Below are 16,748 nucleotides of genomic sequence, written 5' to 3' on the forward strand. Positions count from 1 at the left end.
ATTAACGATGCATGGTGAATTTGATGTTAAATGAAGCAAAAATCACACAGTCATGCTCCATTGGATTCATTACACAAAAGCGCTTGGAACAGGGATGTCTGCCAGCATCTGAGGAGATTAGTGATGGAGGCCAGGCATCATCTGTAGGGGGTCAGGGGTCAGTCTTCCCCATAAGGGGGCTTTTCAGTGGGTGAAGCTTTGCATCTAAGTGCACCATTCAAAGCATTTTGAATCAAAAATGATGAGTCAGGTCCTCTCTATGATTCTGGTTTAATTGTGGTGGCATTATTCACACAGTGCACCTTTAAGCAGGACAGGCATGTGTGCTCAAGACAACATCAGGTTTCATAACACGCTGTAACGCGTAACCATGACAGGGCCCGACAGCTTTGTGCTTTCATTTGGTTTCAATTCAATTCAATTTTATTTCAATAAAATTGTCTCAAGGCGCATTACAGAGCCCAGAGCCTGAACCCCCTAGAGCAAGCACGAAGGCGACAGGGGCAAGGAAAAACGCTTTGTTAACAGGAAGAAACATTGAGCAAAACCTCATAAGGGGGGACCCATATTGCGCATATTTTTTTTTCTTTTATTTATTGCCATAAACTACGACCAGAATTGCAGTCTGTTTGCTGGTGCAGAGGTGTAACTGTTAGTGGATATAATGGCTTAAGGCAGCAGTCAGAAGTGACAGATGCAGATGTCTGAGGTAGAGGTTCTGATGTTACATGTTTAGTTTAGTTGTGGACTTGCTGGTCACATTTGGACCTCTGACAAGTGTCTGTCTTCTGATAGACAGAGGATAACACTGTTTCCTACTCCCTGCACTGTTCCCTCCAATCTCACACAAACATATAGTCAGATACAATACAATAAAGTTGTTGCAGTGTGTGTGTCTGTAGTCTTATTATATGGATGGCATATATTAAATCATTGTTTGTACTTCCCGACTTTCATGTCATATTTAGATTATTTAGCATATGTAATAATCTCAGTAAATTTAACTCAGCAAAGCCCACTGTAGCCCTGAGGGCACCAACATATTGGACCGGCTGGCCTTTGCTTGCCTTAACAGTTTTACAGTAATTAGACGGTTCGCGTTTAGTGGAGGAGGGCAGCTTTTCTGGAGCAGAAGATCCGTTTGTACTAACGCAGGTGTGTTTGTGTGGCTGGGGGCAAAAGAGTTTGAGTTTAGGGCTTTTCTTTAAGAACAACAGATTGCTGACGGTGGGTGTTTATCTGCCGTGGATAAGATGTGTCTCAGGAGAAACATTATGAGAGACGCGAGTCCCTGAGGGCAGCTTTACCATAGTGGTCCCACTGAACAGTGGGTATATGTTTCACTGCTAACTTCAGATCATCCAAAGGATTCTTATTCAGTCCATGACGATCACTAAAATTAACTTCTCTGAGTGATAGTGTACTTTAATGTGTGTGTCTTTGGCATCATAAGAGGAAGAGATGATATCATCTTTGCACAAAAGTGTGTTGTAATCAAATTTCTCTCAGAGGGAGCCAGTCGTGCTCAACCATTGGACAGCTCCAAATAAGGATGCACTGCATGTTAGATGTGCATTCCATTCTGCTTCAGGTCTATAGTTACACACAGCACTAGAATACTATTGTGTGACTTCATGAATGAAAGAGTTATGTATATGTAAGTATGTCAACATATAGTATTGGCTAGTTCTCACATGTAGATCTGAGGATGTCAACGGTCATTACAATGCACATGTTCATGAAGTCGTCATTATACAAACTTTTATAAAACACATATGGTCCGTGTGTGGCGGTGATCGCTAAAGACTTAAGACTGGACGAGCCACAGTGGCATTGCCTGAAAGTTAGAGGCCATGCAGGAGCTTACGCCTTATTTTTCTTTTGGCCAGCTGTCAGTTTAGGGATCTGCACTGATGCAATATTCTTAATGCAGCCCATAAATCCAATTACTGTTCTTTTTGGATATTCAAGGCCTCCCTCTGTTGTTGCAGAGGTGCGAAAACCTGCACCGTATTATTAACCATGGCCAAACAGAGCAGGTGTGTGCGTGTGTGTTTGTGTGTTTGTGTGTTAGTGTGTGTGTGTGTGTCAGTGTGTGTGTGTGTGTGTGTGTGTGTGTGTGTGTCTCTGTGTGTGTGTGTGTGTGTGTGTGTGTGTGTGTGTGTGTGTGTGTGTGTGTGTGTGTGTGTCTGTGTAAGAGCGAGAGCCAAAGAGAGGGAGGGAGGAAAGAAAGAGAGTCTGTGTCAGAGAGTGTTTGTGTGTGTGTGTGTGTGTGTGTGTGTGTGTGTGTGTGTGTGAGAGCTCTGGTATGAGTAAGAGAGACTGTGCGTTTGTGTGTGTCAGTATGAGTGTGTGTGTGTGTGTGTGTGTGTGTGTGTGTGTGTGTGTGTGTGTGTGTGTGTGCATGTGGTGAATGTGTGCGTGTGCGTAGCAGGGTGTTGTGTTATAATGTGTTGTGGTTTTGGCCTCCAGTTCCTGTGAAAAGAAGTTGACTTTTGCTGTTTGAGTAATTGAATGATTTCAATCTGTTTAGGGAAATGGCAGGAGAGAACGAGCAGAGAAAGGGAGAGAGCGATGCATGAGAATAAGGGCGAGAGAGGGAGAGGCATCAAAAAAGAGAGAGATAAAGAGAAAGGGAGAGAAAGAGAGAGAGAAGGAGAGAGATTAAAAGTTTGACAGGGAGAGAGAGAGATGCATAGAGAGAAGGAAAGGAAGAGAGCCTGAGAGAGAGAGTAACTGCAGCGTGCCAAACTGCTGGAGTGAAATAACGAGTGAGCTGCAGAGATTTCCTTCCAGTCAGTCGGGGTCTCCAGGGAGGAACCTCACCCCTCACAGACAACACTCTGTTTACCATCTCCACCGCAGCCGTCCTCACTCCACTACCCACAGGCACCCTCTTCATAGTAGAATAGATCCGGTTCCGATCTGGAATCTATCACGTCGGGTGGTCCTGACCCATAGCCACCTGCTATCTAAATCAACGAATCAACATCATTGTATAAATCCAAAGGTGTATATAACGTATATACATATATAGTCATAAAATATATAATCTAAATATATAATATATACTCATAATTCAGAGTGTCCACTCATATAGGAAGTAAACGTAGACACTGCAGCAAGCTCCCTCTGTTTTCAGCGTGTTATGTTGTGGTGCTCAGGCAGGCTGCTTATGTCAATTTCTTTTTCCCTCACACAGAATTACAAACACTCATTTGCTGCACTGTGTTTGTGCATAGTGAGTTACAGTAAAGCAAACAGATGGAAAATGCAAATCTCTTTGAATGTCTAATTGGCTTCAAACGCCTGTAGCCGTGGTAATGACAACACCAATAACGTAACAAAATAAAATAAATAAAAACAACAACAAAAAAATGAAAAAGAACTGGGGAAATATGTTCTGTGAAAGATCCTGTGGTGAACAGCAAATACAATCTCTAGAATGTAATCAGCCTCTCTAATTACCTTTCGGCTGTATCCCCTCTGAGTTTCCCCAGCATAGAAGCCTTATAATATGCAATGGTGGCATAATGAAATGGATTTACTGTAGTATTGATTTATGGCACGACTAGCTATATGTGAACTGAGTTGATTGTGGCTGTCAAGAGGCATTAATTTAAATGGAAACACCTGTGCGTGGACAACTGCCTTGTCAGTATTTCGTCTCAGTGTGTGAGCGATTGGCAATCTGGGAGAAGGGGCCGAGGGCTGCCTGCTATTGACCGGTATCAGAAATAGATATGGCAGCGCCTTCCCCAGGGCACCCGGCTGCCAAACCAAGGTGGATTGAGCCGAGCACCGTGGCGCGACGCACCAGGCTGCTGATTTAACGGCTTGATCAATGGCGAGGAACTGTGTCCCCAGTGTAGGGGTCAAAGTAATCCTGACGAGCAGCGAGTCGCGTGTTCCGAGTAAACCCCTGAAAAGCACCTCCAGCAGCCCTCCCATCCACAAACAGGCTTAGCTTAGCAACACAACAGTGGGAGGATTTGGTGTGACAAAACAGGCCACAGTCTCTGTGGTAGAGTTACTGTACACACTGCTCCCTTTCGACCCCTCTTCCAAAAAAAAAAACAGAAAAGAACTGTAGCATGAAAAGATGTCCGTTCCCCTTTCCTGCTGCCCTTCCAATCACAAGTTCTCCCAGATCTTTTTTCCCCCCTGTGAGATAGAAACAAACCGTTTTGCGAATGGTAGGCCCCCCCACACGCAGAGTGTATTTTAATTGGGGAGTTTGACATAAACACAGCACACAGTCCAGCATGGCTCCCGGCCAGAGACGGAGCACAAGAGCTTAGCGGGCTTTAGGTCCTGAGAAACTTGGGCAGCGTGAGCCCAGCCCGCCTATTCTCACTAATCACTGTTTAGGGCAAGGCACCAACCCACGTCCAATAAATCAAAGGGAATCGTGAATAGTATCATTAGCTGCCAGACATCTCTCCCAGCGATTTCTTTTTGTATTTTTTTCGCTGTATTGCCTGTCAGAATTCTCTTTCACTCGCTTCATGCTTCCTGCTATTTCCTTTTCAAATGGAGGCAAGTGCACAAGGTCGACGGTCTCTAAACGGATTTGAGCTTTGCGTTCTGTTCACGTCTTTGTCTACGTTATGATATGGATAACCCTCGTCCTCTCTTTAGCGTGAGCTGCTCTGGAGGCATAGCACATACAGAAGGTTAAGAGAGGTGCGGATGCTCTGACGTCCAACCAAACTCCCATCCCTCTCTCTCTCTGTCTCTCTCCCTCCATCCCCTGGAATCCCTTCTGTGCTTCATCCAAACAGGCTGTCGTCGGGGTTGAGGTGATAAGCTGGCGAAGCGTGAACTCCTGAACAGGGGCCCAGGTCTTAGCGCTCAATCCTATTCCCTCTCTGCTGTGATTAATTGAAGTAATTCATTAGCCTGATTAAGCAATTTAGCACCTCGGCAGATATTAATCAGTTGGTTATTTAAATGTCACCAGGAAGCAGCCAGAGTGAAACAAGGCCACTGGGAAATGTAGTCCATGGCTCTGCAGGCATACAGAATTCAGAGCACCACAAGCTTAAGCTGGTGCTGCACAGGTAATCAGGTGCCATTCAATTCTGCCCTAGAAATATCATGAAAGACAAAACTGCCATTAGGGGCTGTCCTTATAAACCTGTCCTATGTTTTAAATATGTTGATGTTACAGGAGGATGAAATATGTATTTTTCATAAATTGTGGAATTGTGGAACATTTCAGGTGCCAACAGCATCCACCCATGCTTTGTGTTGCGGTTTGTGACCCATGTTTTGTGTTCTCACTGGCGCGTGTCTGAAGGAGAATGGGCGCGGGATGAATGCATGTCTGTGATGGTTTCTTCAAACTCAGAGCTTGCACACTTGGCCCCTGCGCTTTGCCGCATGGCTTGTAGTGCAGTAAGGCAACGCAGTGGTTATGAGATGAAAAGTTTTTTTTCCGCTCTCTCTTTTTTCTTCCATGCGGTTGTTGTGGGTAAACACTGTAAGCTTGAACAGATTGTGTCCTAAGCCTCGGCTTACAGGCTGAGGCAGCGACGCCGCCATTGTGTGCATCCAAAGGAGATTGCATGCATTCCGCTCACACATTGCCCCTTCCACCACTAATGGTAACAGCTGAATGGTCGGGAAGCTCGCCATAATACCTCCTCCTATCCCGCTCCTTCCTCTCGGCCGATACTATCTGCTCTGCATTCTGAGGAGACTTTCTGCAAAGGTCGTGAAAGCAGGGAGAGGAAGAGAGGGGGAGGCTGGAAGGAGAGGCAGGGGAAGAGAGGGGGGGGGGGGGTTGGAGAGATTCACCGCTTTCTTGTAGTCTTTACCACTCAGGCTGTAGTAACATTCATGATCCTTTCCTCTGAGGACTGAAGGGAGAGTAGCGTGGGTGTTTTACGACCCCTGATGGCAACACTGACAGCCGGTGACAACCTGCAAATATATTAGTCTCTTAATTAAACAAAATGCCAGCGTCGCTCATGATGCTTTCTCTTCTTTTTTTTCCTCTTTTCTCCAGGATGCGGCGGTAACCCGTCATTTTCCATCCACTGCTTACCCCGGCTAATATATTCTGTTTCTCGCGGCAGCCGATGGGGAAGCGACTGGCAGTGCTTGATTTATGCGTCCTAATGATTTTCTGTCATGTTTCCCCTAATGCGAGGGAACAGCGGCCTGCTTGTTTAAGAGCTGAGACATTAGACCCATTTCTTGTTGTTTTTTTGGATCTTTAAATAAATAGTATGTCCTTTTTTGTAAACAGAGACCAAATTACAAGAACAAAGTGCTGTTACGTGTTATCATGTGAGTGGTCCAGATTTCGCCTGAACACGTTGCACATTGCATAAACAAGCTGGTGGGATTGGAAACAAAAGACCCACAAATTCAAGATGCTCCCTCTTCAACGTGCTGCTCTGATTCGCAGTGCTTGCTCGATCGCTCGCTCGCTAGCCTGAAGTGACCTTCCTCACTGTGTCACTCCAGTGTGCCAGGCCCAGTGCTGCGATGGCATAGCGGGCCTCTCCGGCCCGTTGCCTCCTCCTCCTCCTCCTCCACTGCTGTTGCTGTGCCACTGTCCTCAATTGCCACGCGAGACTGTGCCGGCCTGACAGCTGACTGGATGAAGTGAAATAGATTAGAAGTGTAACTCAGTGGGATGGGAGAGATAGTGGCGGTGAGCGTGCCTTAACGGCCTGTGAGGGAAAGACTGTGTGTGTGTGTGTGTGTGTGTGTGTGTGTGTGTGTGTGTGTGTCATGGTGAATGAATAGGCACCAGCAAATGCATCACCTCTTTTTATTCTTTCTTTCTTTCTTTCTTTTTTCCATCTTTCGCTCCGAAAATATGAACCACGACTTAGCAGGCTGAAAATGACATTACATCACATGATCAGAGGACCTGTGTGTGCAGGTATCAGACGAATCAAATATGTGCAGAACACACACACACACACACACACACACACACGTACACGTACACGTACACGTACAAGCACACAAACACACACAGGCGCTGAATGAAATGGCTAATGTTGCTTTCATCTCTCTCCTGGGGTAACCTTCCTGTACTTTTTGTGTAATACAGAGACGTGGGGGTTATGAAGGAGGGGGGGGGGGGGGGGTACTGATGAGGATTGTGTTGGTTGTGGGTTGTGTCTTTTGGTTGTTTTCCCCGGGGACGGTTTGGCCTTCTGGGGTAAGTGATGCCAAACCCAAATAATAAATCAAACCTGTAACCAGGCAACTTGACCTGAAGGTCGTTGTTTCATTAACTGTCTGCCACTTTGATTTTCTTTTCCCTCCGCTCAAATACAGTAGGGAAGTCATTTGTTAGTAAGAAAAAAGGCAAGGTCCCGGTGGTTAATGTGAGCTTGCTTGCACACACACACACACACACACACACACACACACACACACACACACACACACACATGCACACCCATACACACATACGCATAACCACACACACACATATTCCACATGCATAATCATCTAAGCACTTACCTTATTGACTCTGCACTGAGTGGTTCTGCTTCAGAGTTGCCCCGGTGCATTGATAAATCCGTCCTGTCAGTGGGTGACAGTGGGGCTTTGCCGTGTTTTGAGTGACATCCTCATCATAGCCACAGCTCTCGGTCAGAGGCGGCCAGGGATGCAGGGGGGAAATAGACCTGTCAGGGCATCCCTCGGACTTGATCTTTCAGCTGGATCCGGCCCACATCAGGCCTCAGTCTGGTCTAGTTCTGCCCCAAATTCAGCTGCTTACAAGGGCAGGCATCCGCCTCCACAGACCTGAGATGCCCTCCTCTGCCACCCCCCACACCAGACACCAATTCTGATGAAGCCCCCCACCCCTCCACATACACACACATAGACACACACAGATACACACAGATACACACAGATACACACACACACAGATACATACACACACACAAATACACATTCCCCAAACATAGCTCTGAAGTCCTGTGTCTCACTTGACAGGGGGTTATAGCCAGAACCAGTCCGCACTCCACTTCCCTTCGTCTCTGGGTGACGGGTGAGTCGTTGTTGACACAGGGCTCAGATCAGATAGAAGGCTGCTCTCCCAACATCTCTCTTTTCTGCTCGAACTCACTCTGAAAGAGCCAGGCCAGCCCAAACCGAAAAATCACTTTGATGAAACCACTTGGGTTGAAAGACAAACTTACTGAGAGAGAGAGCGTGAGAGACGGCGAGAGGTAGAATGCAGTGGCATTAGAGGCAGAGAAATAGTGAGGGAGACAGAGAAAAGTGTTACACTTATGGTCTTTTCCATTTAAGGCCGGGCCCAGCCAGAGGCTTCTCAGACTTAAGCACCAGTGAAAATGCCTCTGTGTGCTGCTTCCATTACGAGTTGCAGGGTAGGGGACATTACCAGACAGGGAACATCATGAAGTTCTTGGAAACATTTTTGTCATTTTGGAGAAATTCTTGATTCTTTTTTGCAAGGTTTTGAATTATTACTAGTTTTTCTTATTAAAAATATTTTCCATTGCTATGAGACATAAACTAATGCTGTTAATAAACAATAAATCCTGTTTTATTGTTACTTTATATTTCTTATATTTATTTCATATATTTATTTATTCATATTTTTGCCATTATACTTAAAAACCTCCCTAGTTTGGCCCCGATTCAGCCGTGCTCTACTCCAGGACGAACTGAGGCTATTTGGGCCAAACCCCTCGGTCCAGCCTCAGAGATGCAACCAAAACAAGGTCTGAGGCTCTTCCCCAGACCCACTGGGGTTTTACCCCCGCAGTGGAAATGTGCCAGCAGACTTACTGAATGAAACGGAGAGAGGGGGAGACAATGGAATGAAGTGGCATTATCAGTGAGATGGGCACCGTGTATGGGGTTATTTTTTGAAGGGTGGCTTAGAATTTCTATCTGAGAGGTGTGCGTCTTTTTTTTTTTTTGTCTTTTTCTAGATACACATTCAGTGAAGCCTGATTTTTTTTTTTTGTTCATCTGAGAAAAAAAAAAAAAAAACCTCCTCCCCTCTCAGGTCCAGCTGGGCAGGCTTTGAAAGCAGCATGGAAATGCCTGGATCGGGTTTGAAGAGACGGCTGCCTGAGCCTGACTCCGAGGGTGTGCTTCATTGTGAATGCAAATGCATAGAGAGAGGTTCCTCTACTCCTCCAATACTCCCTCGCTTTGATCAGGGATCTTATCCACAAGTTGCCAGTGAACAGCATTTGATGAACAGAGAGGGGTTTTCCTTTTTTCTTTCGTCTGTCGATTCAGCTCTGTTTGGTACATTATCCCTGTTTTTTGATTCGTTATCATGTTCCGCTATTTCCTACCAAGATGTGTAAAACATCGTCAGGTCTAGTGAGGTACATGACTTGGGTATGTGAGTGTATGTATATCTATATGTATGTGTGTGTGTGTGTGTGTGTGTGTGTGTGTGTGTGTGTGTGTGTGAATGGGAGTGTCTGCGATGTATAGAAGGTGCCTACACTGAACTGTTGCCTGTGCTAAGCGTCATCACAGTTGATCATTTCCAGCCAAACACTGAGGTTTCTGTTCCTTTGCACCTTCAGAGTAACTGAGACCTCTTTCACACTCAGACGGGTATGAGAGCAAGACGCACGGAAGATGATTTGCTTTCTGATTGCTCATATCACTTTTAGTTGCATTTCATTTAAAGAGAAGGGTTTATAACAATCATCAGTTTTGTTGTAGCAAGATTGTAGTAAATGTCAGATAAATGTCAGAGATATTCAGAAATATGATTGACTTACCATAGTGATAGTCCTAATGGACATACCATAGTGATATGTATATCTTATCAGTCTGTGTTTCCTGGGAGTCAAACCCACGACCAGAGTGTTGTGGGCAGCCTGGTGTAGCTTAGCAGTGCAGCGACAGGAGCTCACAGCCTCCCCTGCTGAAACACATCTGATAAATCTCATCAGATCATTATAAAACCTTTGATCAATCAGGTGTGTTCAGTTAATTAGGCAAAGGAAGGCCCTGTGCCAGTAAGACATGGTGCTTTGGGTTCCTCTGGAGTAAAATAAGGAAGTGCCTCTCTAGGGGGGTTGTCTACAGGCAGCACTACAGCACTACTAACAGCTCATGTGTAAACACACATTAGGGCAAATGCCATAGCTGCTTTAGTCTGCAATGTAGCGGGAAATGTATGAGGAAAGCAGGTGTTGAGAATGCGTCTTTAGTTGCACTTGACACATAGACCATACTGCTAATCCCCAGAGACAGTGAGTGAGACAGTGAGCGAGACGGCCTGAAGAAAAGCATCTCTCTCTCTCTCTGCGCTCAAAAATCAATTTCAACCCCCAGTAAAAAAGTTAAGCGGTGTGAGCGGTTTAATCTTCTGTGATTCGATGCCTTTGGATGCTGCTGCTGCTGTGTCTTATGGGGGGAAAAAATGCAATTGGAAGCTGGATGTGTGGAACAGCACACAGTGGGTTAGTGTCACAATCAATACAGTATCTCACACCTTATAAACCACCTGTACCGCTGTCAAAACGTGTCATTGAAGCTTGAGTGAGGCATGTGTGCTTTACAGAGATGATTTCGGATAATAAAATTATTGTATTGTGCTGTGTGGTACCCCTTTTCTGTTCACTGCCTTGTAAAGCAGCGTGAGAGCAGCACTTTATGCAGTGGAAACTGCAGTGTGAAGACAAATTCTGTTCTGCATCCACCGCTAGCTGAATGTGTATCTAAGGCAAGCTTCCACGTGTCCAAAACAACAAACCATCGCTCACAACCATTAGCCTGGTTCACCATCCTTACAGCTCCTAAAATAACTGGCCCGGGAACAGTGAAAAGGACAAAGTTTGTGTAATAAATGTCGTGGCATCACATAAACCAGGTAGCATCTCCATGAATAGCCATGCATTTGTAATTATAGGGCATCTGTTGAGTGGAGAGCGCTTTTATGGATGTACAGTGTGAGCTGCCCTTAGATGGGGTCTTGTTCCCTGAGTGAGGCTCCCCTCCCCTCTGGGGTTGCAGATGTTGTTGGCGACTTAAAGCAGACATTTTGCCAAACCGCTTCAAAACCAGTCACATCACATTCAAACAGTTATAGTTAGAAAGTAAATATATATATTTTAGAGCAGTGTGAGGACTGTGATTGCCCTGTGATTAATGTAGGCTGAACTCAGAAGACTCTTATTCTGAGACTGAGGTTTTCAAGTGTGTGATGCTCGAAAAAAGAGAGCCTCTCCCATCAGCTCTGGCAGTCGGAGAGGAGGAATTCAATGACAGCAGCAGGGGAGAGGGAAGGGAGGAGAGAAGGAGCAGAGACCTCAAATGTGGAAGGTTTAATCAAAGTTAATCAAAGCTGCCCTGCTAATGTCTTTAAGTTTCTTTTTTCAAGTGGAGAATTAGTCGGGTCAATACAACTTTACCCAAACTCTTTTCCCAAGCTACTTTGTGGCAGCCATCTTTTAGACTCCAAGGGAACAGAGGGAGGGAGGGGAATTGTCTGTGATGCAGCCTCCCTCAGAGATGATGTTCTTTGAATTGCAAGCATTTGGCTGCACCTACGCTGAACAACACCAAGAACACACAGACACACACCACCTGAACATGCACACACACACACACACACCACCTAAACATCAAACACAAATAGACACCACCTGAACACACACATACACACACACACACACACACACACACACACACACACACACACCGTGAAGCCCAAACATACATGTTTGTGTACTTGTTTACACGGCCTGCCTGGCAGGTTTTGGCAGATGAAAGGTGCAGACTATTTACCTCAGTACTGACATATCTACATCAGATTGTGTGTGTGTGTGTGTGTGTTTGTCTGTCTGTGTGTAGGTTTGAGTGTGTATGCTTGTGTGTGTGTGTGTTTGTGTTTGGTGCCTGTATTTCTTTTGCGAGAAATAAATGTGTCTTTCTCTCGTTTCAGATCCCGACTTCAAAGACCTAGGAGTCCCCAAACCTTTGCCCCGTAGGTACCATTTATTCTCCTGTAAGCGCCCTCCCTAATGAATGCGGGACTCACACTGAACCTTGACCCCAGAGCGGCCTCTAATCTGCTCTCCTCTCTCTCTCTGTGTGTTTGTGTGTTTTCTTTTGTATGTTTCTACCTGACCTCCAACGCCCACCTGACCTCTAACCTCGCAGTGTGTGAGTTTGAAATGGGAGGGCCTGAAGGGATCATTGAATCGCGGCAGATCACCAAAGAGGGCAAGGCCTCAGCCACGGAGGCCGTGGACTGCAAGTGGTACATCCGCGCCCCGCCTCGCTCCAAGGTCAGTGAAACACCCCCCATCTCTGCTGAATGACCTCCACCCTCCTCCCTTGACATGCACTGTCACACACATACACAGAAACACACACGTACACAAACACACACACAGAAACACACATGTACACAAACACACACACACACAGAAACACACACGTACACAAATACACACAGTAGTCGGTGTATAGTAGACCATGACACAAGTCCAAAGGGACCTGATGCTTTGAGTCAGGTTTGGACAAATATTTAAAATGTAGACCGAACACATAATAACTAGGCAGCGGACATTTGCTCATTTGAACTACTAATTACGATGGGTTAGCCTACTTGACATCATGCTTTAAGTTCTTTTAGTGAAAAAAAAAATAATGATGGACCTACTTCCTGTTCAGAACTAAGTGACAACGTATGTACATACGCAACACATATGCTATTTTAGGCAGTAGATATTCACTTAGGCTAAAGCATGGAGGATGCCAAACAAAATTGTATTATCTGATAAGACACAATTCTTATTTAAAATGCTGGTTTTAATGTTATATCTAACACTGACAAACTGCAGGTTAGCTATGTGTTTAAATAGTTTTTTTTTTTCACTTTTTTGCTGTAATTTACAAGATGGCCCCACAGATGTAATCTGGGTAAACAGACAAGCTGTAACCATGGTAACCACCATCCCTTCACACAAACAAGATGACACAATCCCAGTCCTTCAGCTTAAATGAACTGTGTCAGGCTTGGGCCGAGTGGGGCTCGGGTACCACTCTCTAGGACTTGGGTGGGATTTTGGACAGAAATATGTGGACTGAGTCTCACTCTAATACACACACACACACACACACACACACACATACACTCAGGCTGACCCAAACACTCTATCTTCCTCAATGTCAGGACCCCCTCCATATGGCCTCATTAAAATGCCTACTGTTAGTGTTTCCCTAAACCCTAAGCCATTCCATTTCTCACTCTGGTGGCCCTCTGCAATGCATTGTGGAAGCCGGCTTTCTCTTTCGTCTTGCAGCAATTTGTCAGTGCACCTAAGTGCTTTCCACAGGTTCTCCTCACTCAGTGTGTTTTGTGGCGCCCCCTGTCGTGAGGTCTGGGGGCTAAATGTAACTGATTGTTTGTGCTTTGGTGGACGTGATGTTTTTCTTCCTTTCCTTTGTGTCAGATACACTCAGGTACACTCTGCTGTTGTGTTGTGCGGTGAGCTTCAGTGCTGGCTGCCAGGGAAGGCTGTGGATGCCGCTAGTGCTTGGCTTAGGAACAGAACGGTCTGACTCGGAGTAAGCAGATCTCTCCTGGATTCTGTGCAAGCTCTGTGTCAGATTCACATCTGTGCCAAATCCACGCCAGATCTGTACCATATCCACGGCAGATCTGTGCCAAATCCACGCCAGATCTGTGCCAAAGCCACGCCAGATCTGTGCCAAAGCCACGCCAGATCTGTGCCTAATCCACGCTAGATCTGTGTCTAATTCACGCCAGATCTGTGTCTAATCCACGCCAGATCTGTGTCTAATCCATGCCAGATCTGTGCCTAATCTACGCCAGATCTGTGCCAAAGCCACGCCAGATCTGTGCCAAAGCCACGCCAGATCTGTGCCAAAGCCACGCCAGATCTGTGTCTAATCCACGCCAGATCTGTGTCTAATCCACGCCAGATCTGTGTCTAATCCATGCCAGATCTGTGTCTAATCTACGCCAGATCTGTGCCAAAGCCACGCCAGATCTGTGCCAAAGCCACGCCAGATCTGTGTCTAATCCACGCCAGATCTGTGTCTAATCCACGCCAGATCTGTGTCTAATCCATGCCAGATCTGTGTCTAATCCATGCCAGATCTGTGTCTAATCCACGCCAGATCTGTGCCAAAGCCACACCAGATCTGTGCCAAAGCCACGCCAGATCTGTGTCTAATCCACGCCAGATCTGTGTCTAATCCACGCCAGATCTGTGTCTAATCCATGCCAGATCTGTGCCTAATCTACGCCAGATCTGTGCCAAAGCCACGGCATATCTGTGCAAAGATCGGGGCGACATAAATGCCGTATCTGTTCCAGATAGGCTACTCTCTGGGGATGCAGTGGTAAGTGTGAGCCACACTGCAGTGGGGGTTTATTCTCCCTGGTAAAGGTCAGCGTGACAGCGGCAGGGTTTATTTGGGGTCAGGCAGGGTTTTAATCAGGAGACTGGTCCCAGGGGAGAGTTTTACAGCTGATGAAAAAGCCTCTGCGACACTGTTTGACCCTCCTCTGGACCTGCTCTCTAGTGCAATATCATCACCTTTGGTTTCACACACAAACACATACACTCATCTAGTCACTCACACATATACACTAACAAAGGAATCACACACACACACTTGTGTACCCTCACACACAAACAGGGAGTCAGAGAATCAATCAGGCGAACAGAGTAACAACACGCACACACACGAACATACAGACACACACACACCACTTTACCTACATACTCACATACAAACACACACACTAACACAACCCTACACCTACAAACACACACACACGCACACCTACACCTACATAGACACAGACACAGAGCTACACTAAATCTTTCTCTTCCTCCCATTAATTGCGTTTTTTTCACAGGCAGCAGAATCAGGAAGACAGGCAGGAGAATCAGGGTGTTTTGGGATGCTTGTAATTTATTCCTCCGACTGCTCTCCTTCTTACCACTGGTGCGCGAGGAGAGATAGCAAGACTCAGACCCAGTTAACAATGCAGCCATTAGTTTGATTTAATTGCTTTTCTGTGCGCAGGTCAGTCTCTTTTCCTTCCCAATCAGCCTCGATCCCTCACTGTCACTTGACTACGCTGAGGAAACAGGGGTGCTTACCCTTCCATTATGAGCTGGGGACAGATCGACCTGGATCCCTGATGGGGAGGAACGAGGGAGGGAATGAGGGAGGGAGAGAGGAAGGGAGGGTTAAAAAGACAGCACAAAGTTAGAACAAAACAAGGCGAACCTCTGAGTATTCTGATATGCCGCTTTAGTCAGTGTTCGCTCCTGTATCTGTGTAGCTCTGTTGCAGGGCTGAAGCCAAAGGCACAAGTCACAGCAGAGTTCATTCACAATGAGGAGTTTTTAATTACTCAGCAAAACAGCGTGATTCTGACATGAATACGTAACAACAACAGACCATGAATTGGTCAAACACAAGGGCTTAAATACAAAGGGAAACTAAACAGAGAAAACAGATAATTGGACTAACACTTCGAGGGGCAGATGAAATCAATTTAGACAATGAACAGGGTGAGGGACTAGATCAGGGGTCTCAAACTCCCTGGCATTTTCATCTTGCCCGCCGGCTCCTCAGAATGTTGCAAAAAGTTCCATTGATTTGAATGGGCCACCCCAACGTTTACAGCTGCCATTGCTTGTAATTCACATCTTTCATATCATTTCGAAAAATATATCTAGCTGTATGTCTAAGGCAAAAGTTTTAGTGCGTATTCTTTGGCTTTGGGAGAGTACTGACATAAATAATAATGCTCAGCTCGAAATGTTTCCGCGGTGTTAACAACCAGTTTGAAGTGACAGAGGAATTACTTTAAAGCAATGCAAGGCCGTACCACAGCTAAGGATGTATTTGAGCAACTGCCTGACGCAATTGAGCACGCTGATCTGTCATGGAAGTCGCTCCGAGGAATAACAACAGACGGCGCACCCTCAATTATCAGCATATCAGTAAACTATTAATTTTAGATCACTATAGATGGAAAGATGCTGTATTTTGATAAACAAATTAAATTATACACTAAAATATATTTATTTTAAATACATTTATTTTACAAAAAAAAATCATTCAGATTTTTGCTGAAACTTTATTCAGTTTTCTGCTTTGTTTTGTTTGTTTACAGCCTTGTATCCCACTATTACTGCTGTATATGTAAGTCATGGGCTATCAATGAGACAAAGGGATCCAAAGATGCAACTATAACAAACACCTTTATTCAAAGAGCAACTTGCATTGCCCAGGAATTGAAACTCAGGTCAGCTACTTGTTATTCAACAACACCAACCATACCACACTCAAAAGTGGTATCTACAGTATTGTGATAGGCAAGACAACAGATCAAAACATTCTGGCCCCCCACTGACCAGGCTGGACGCTCATCGGCCCACAGGTATTTTAAGTTTGAGACCCCTGGACTAGATTAATGGAATCAGGTGAGGGCCAGAGACAATGAAAAACAAAAGCACATGACCATACAGAGAAAAGAAAAACAAAAACACCAACAAAGAGAAAACAGTATATGTTGAACCTGACAATCTGTTTCTGGATAGAGTGATAGTAGAGAGCTGTGAAAGGGGGGAAGTGTGTGTGTGTGTGTGTGTGTGTGTGTGTGTGTGTGTGTGTGTGTGTGTGTGTGTGTGTGTGTGTGTGAGAGAGTCGGGAGGGAGACAGAGATATTAAGAGAGAAAGTGAGAACTATGGCAGTCAGTGTG

At 45.5% G+C, this 16,748-nt stretch overlaps 1 protein-coding gene across 1 annotated transcript in view; it reads left to right on the forward strand.

Moving 5' to 3' along the window:
* neto1l (neuropilin (NRP) and tolloid (TLL)-like 1, like) overlaps positions 1–16,748 on the forward strand; it is a gene marked incomplete at both ends in the record, with an annotated part of 73,806 nt that overhangs the window by 37,585 nt on the left and 19,473 nt on the right. The window contains 2 exons of the mRNA XM_080855467.1: positions 11,933–11,974; positions 12,151–12,278. Coding sequence (XP_080711593.1) covers positions 11,933–11,974; positions 12,151–12,278 — 170 coding nt within the window. The remainder of the gene's footprint in view (positions 1–11,932; positions 11,975–12,150; positions 12,279–16,748) is intronic.

The sequence above is a fragment of the Sprattus sprattus genome (assembly GCF_963457725.1).
Source record: "Sprattus sprattus genome assembly, chromosome: 17".
In the NCBI taxonomy this organism is placed as follows: Eukaryota; Metazoa; Chordata; class Actinopteri; order Clupeiformes; family Clupeidae; genus Sprattus; species Sprattus sprattus.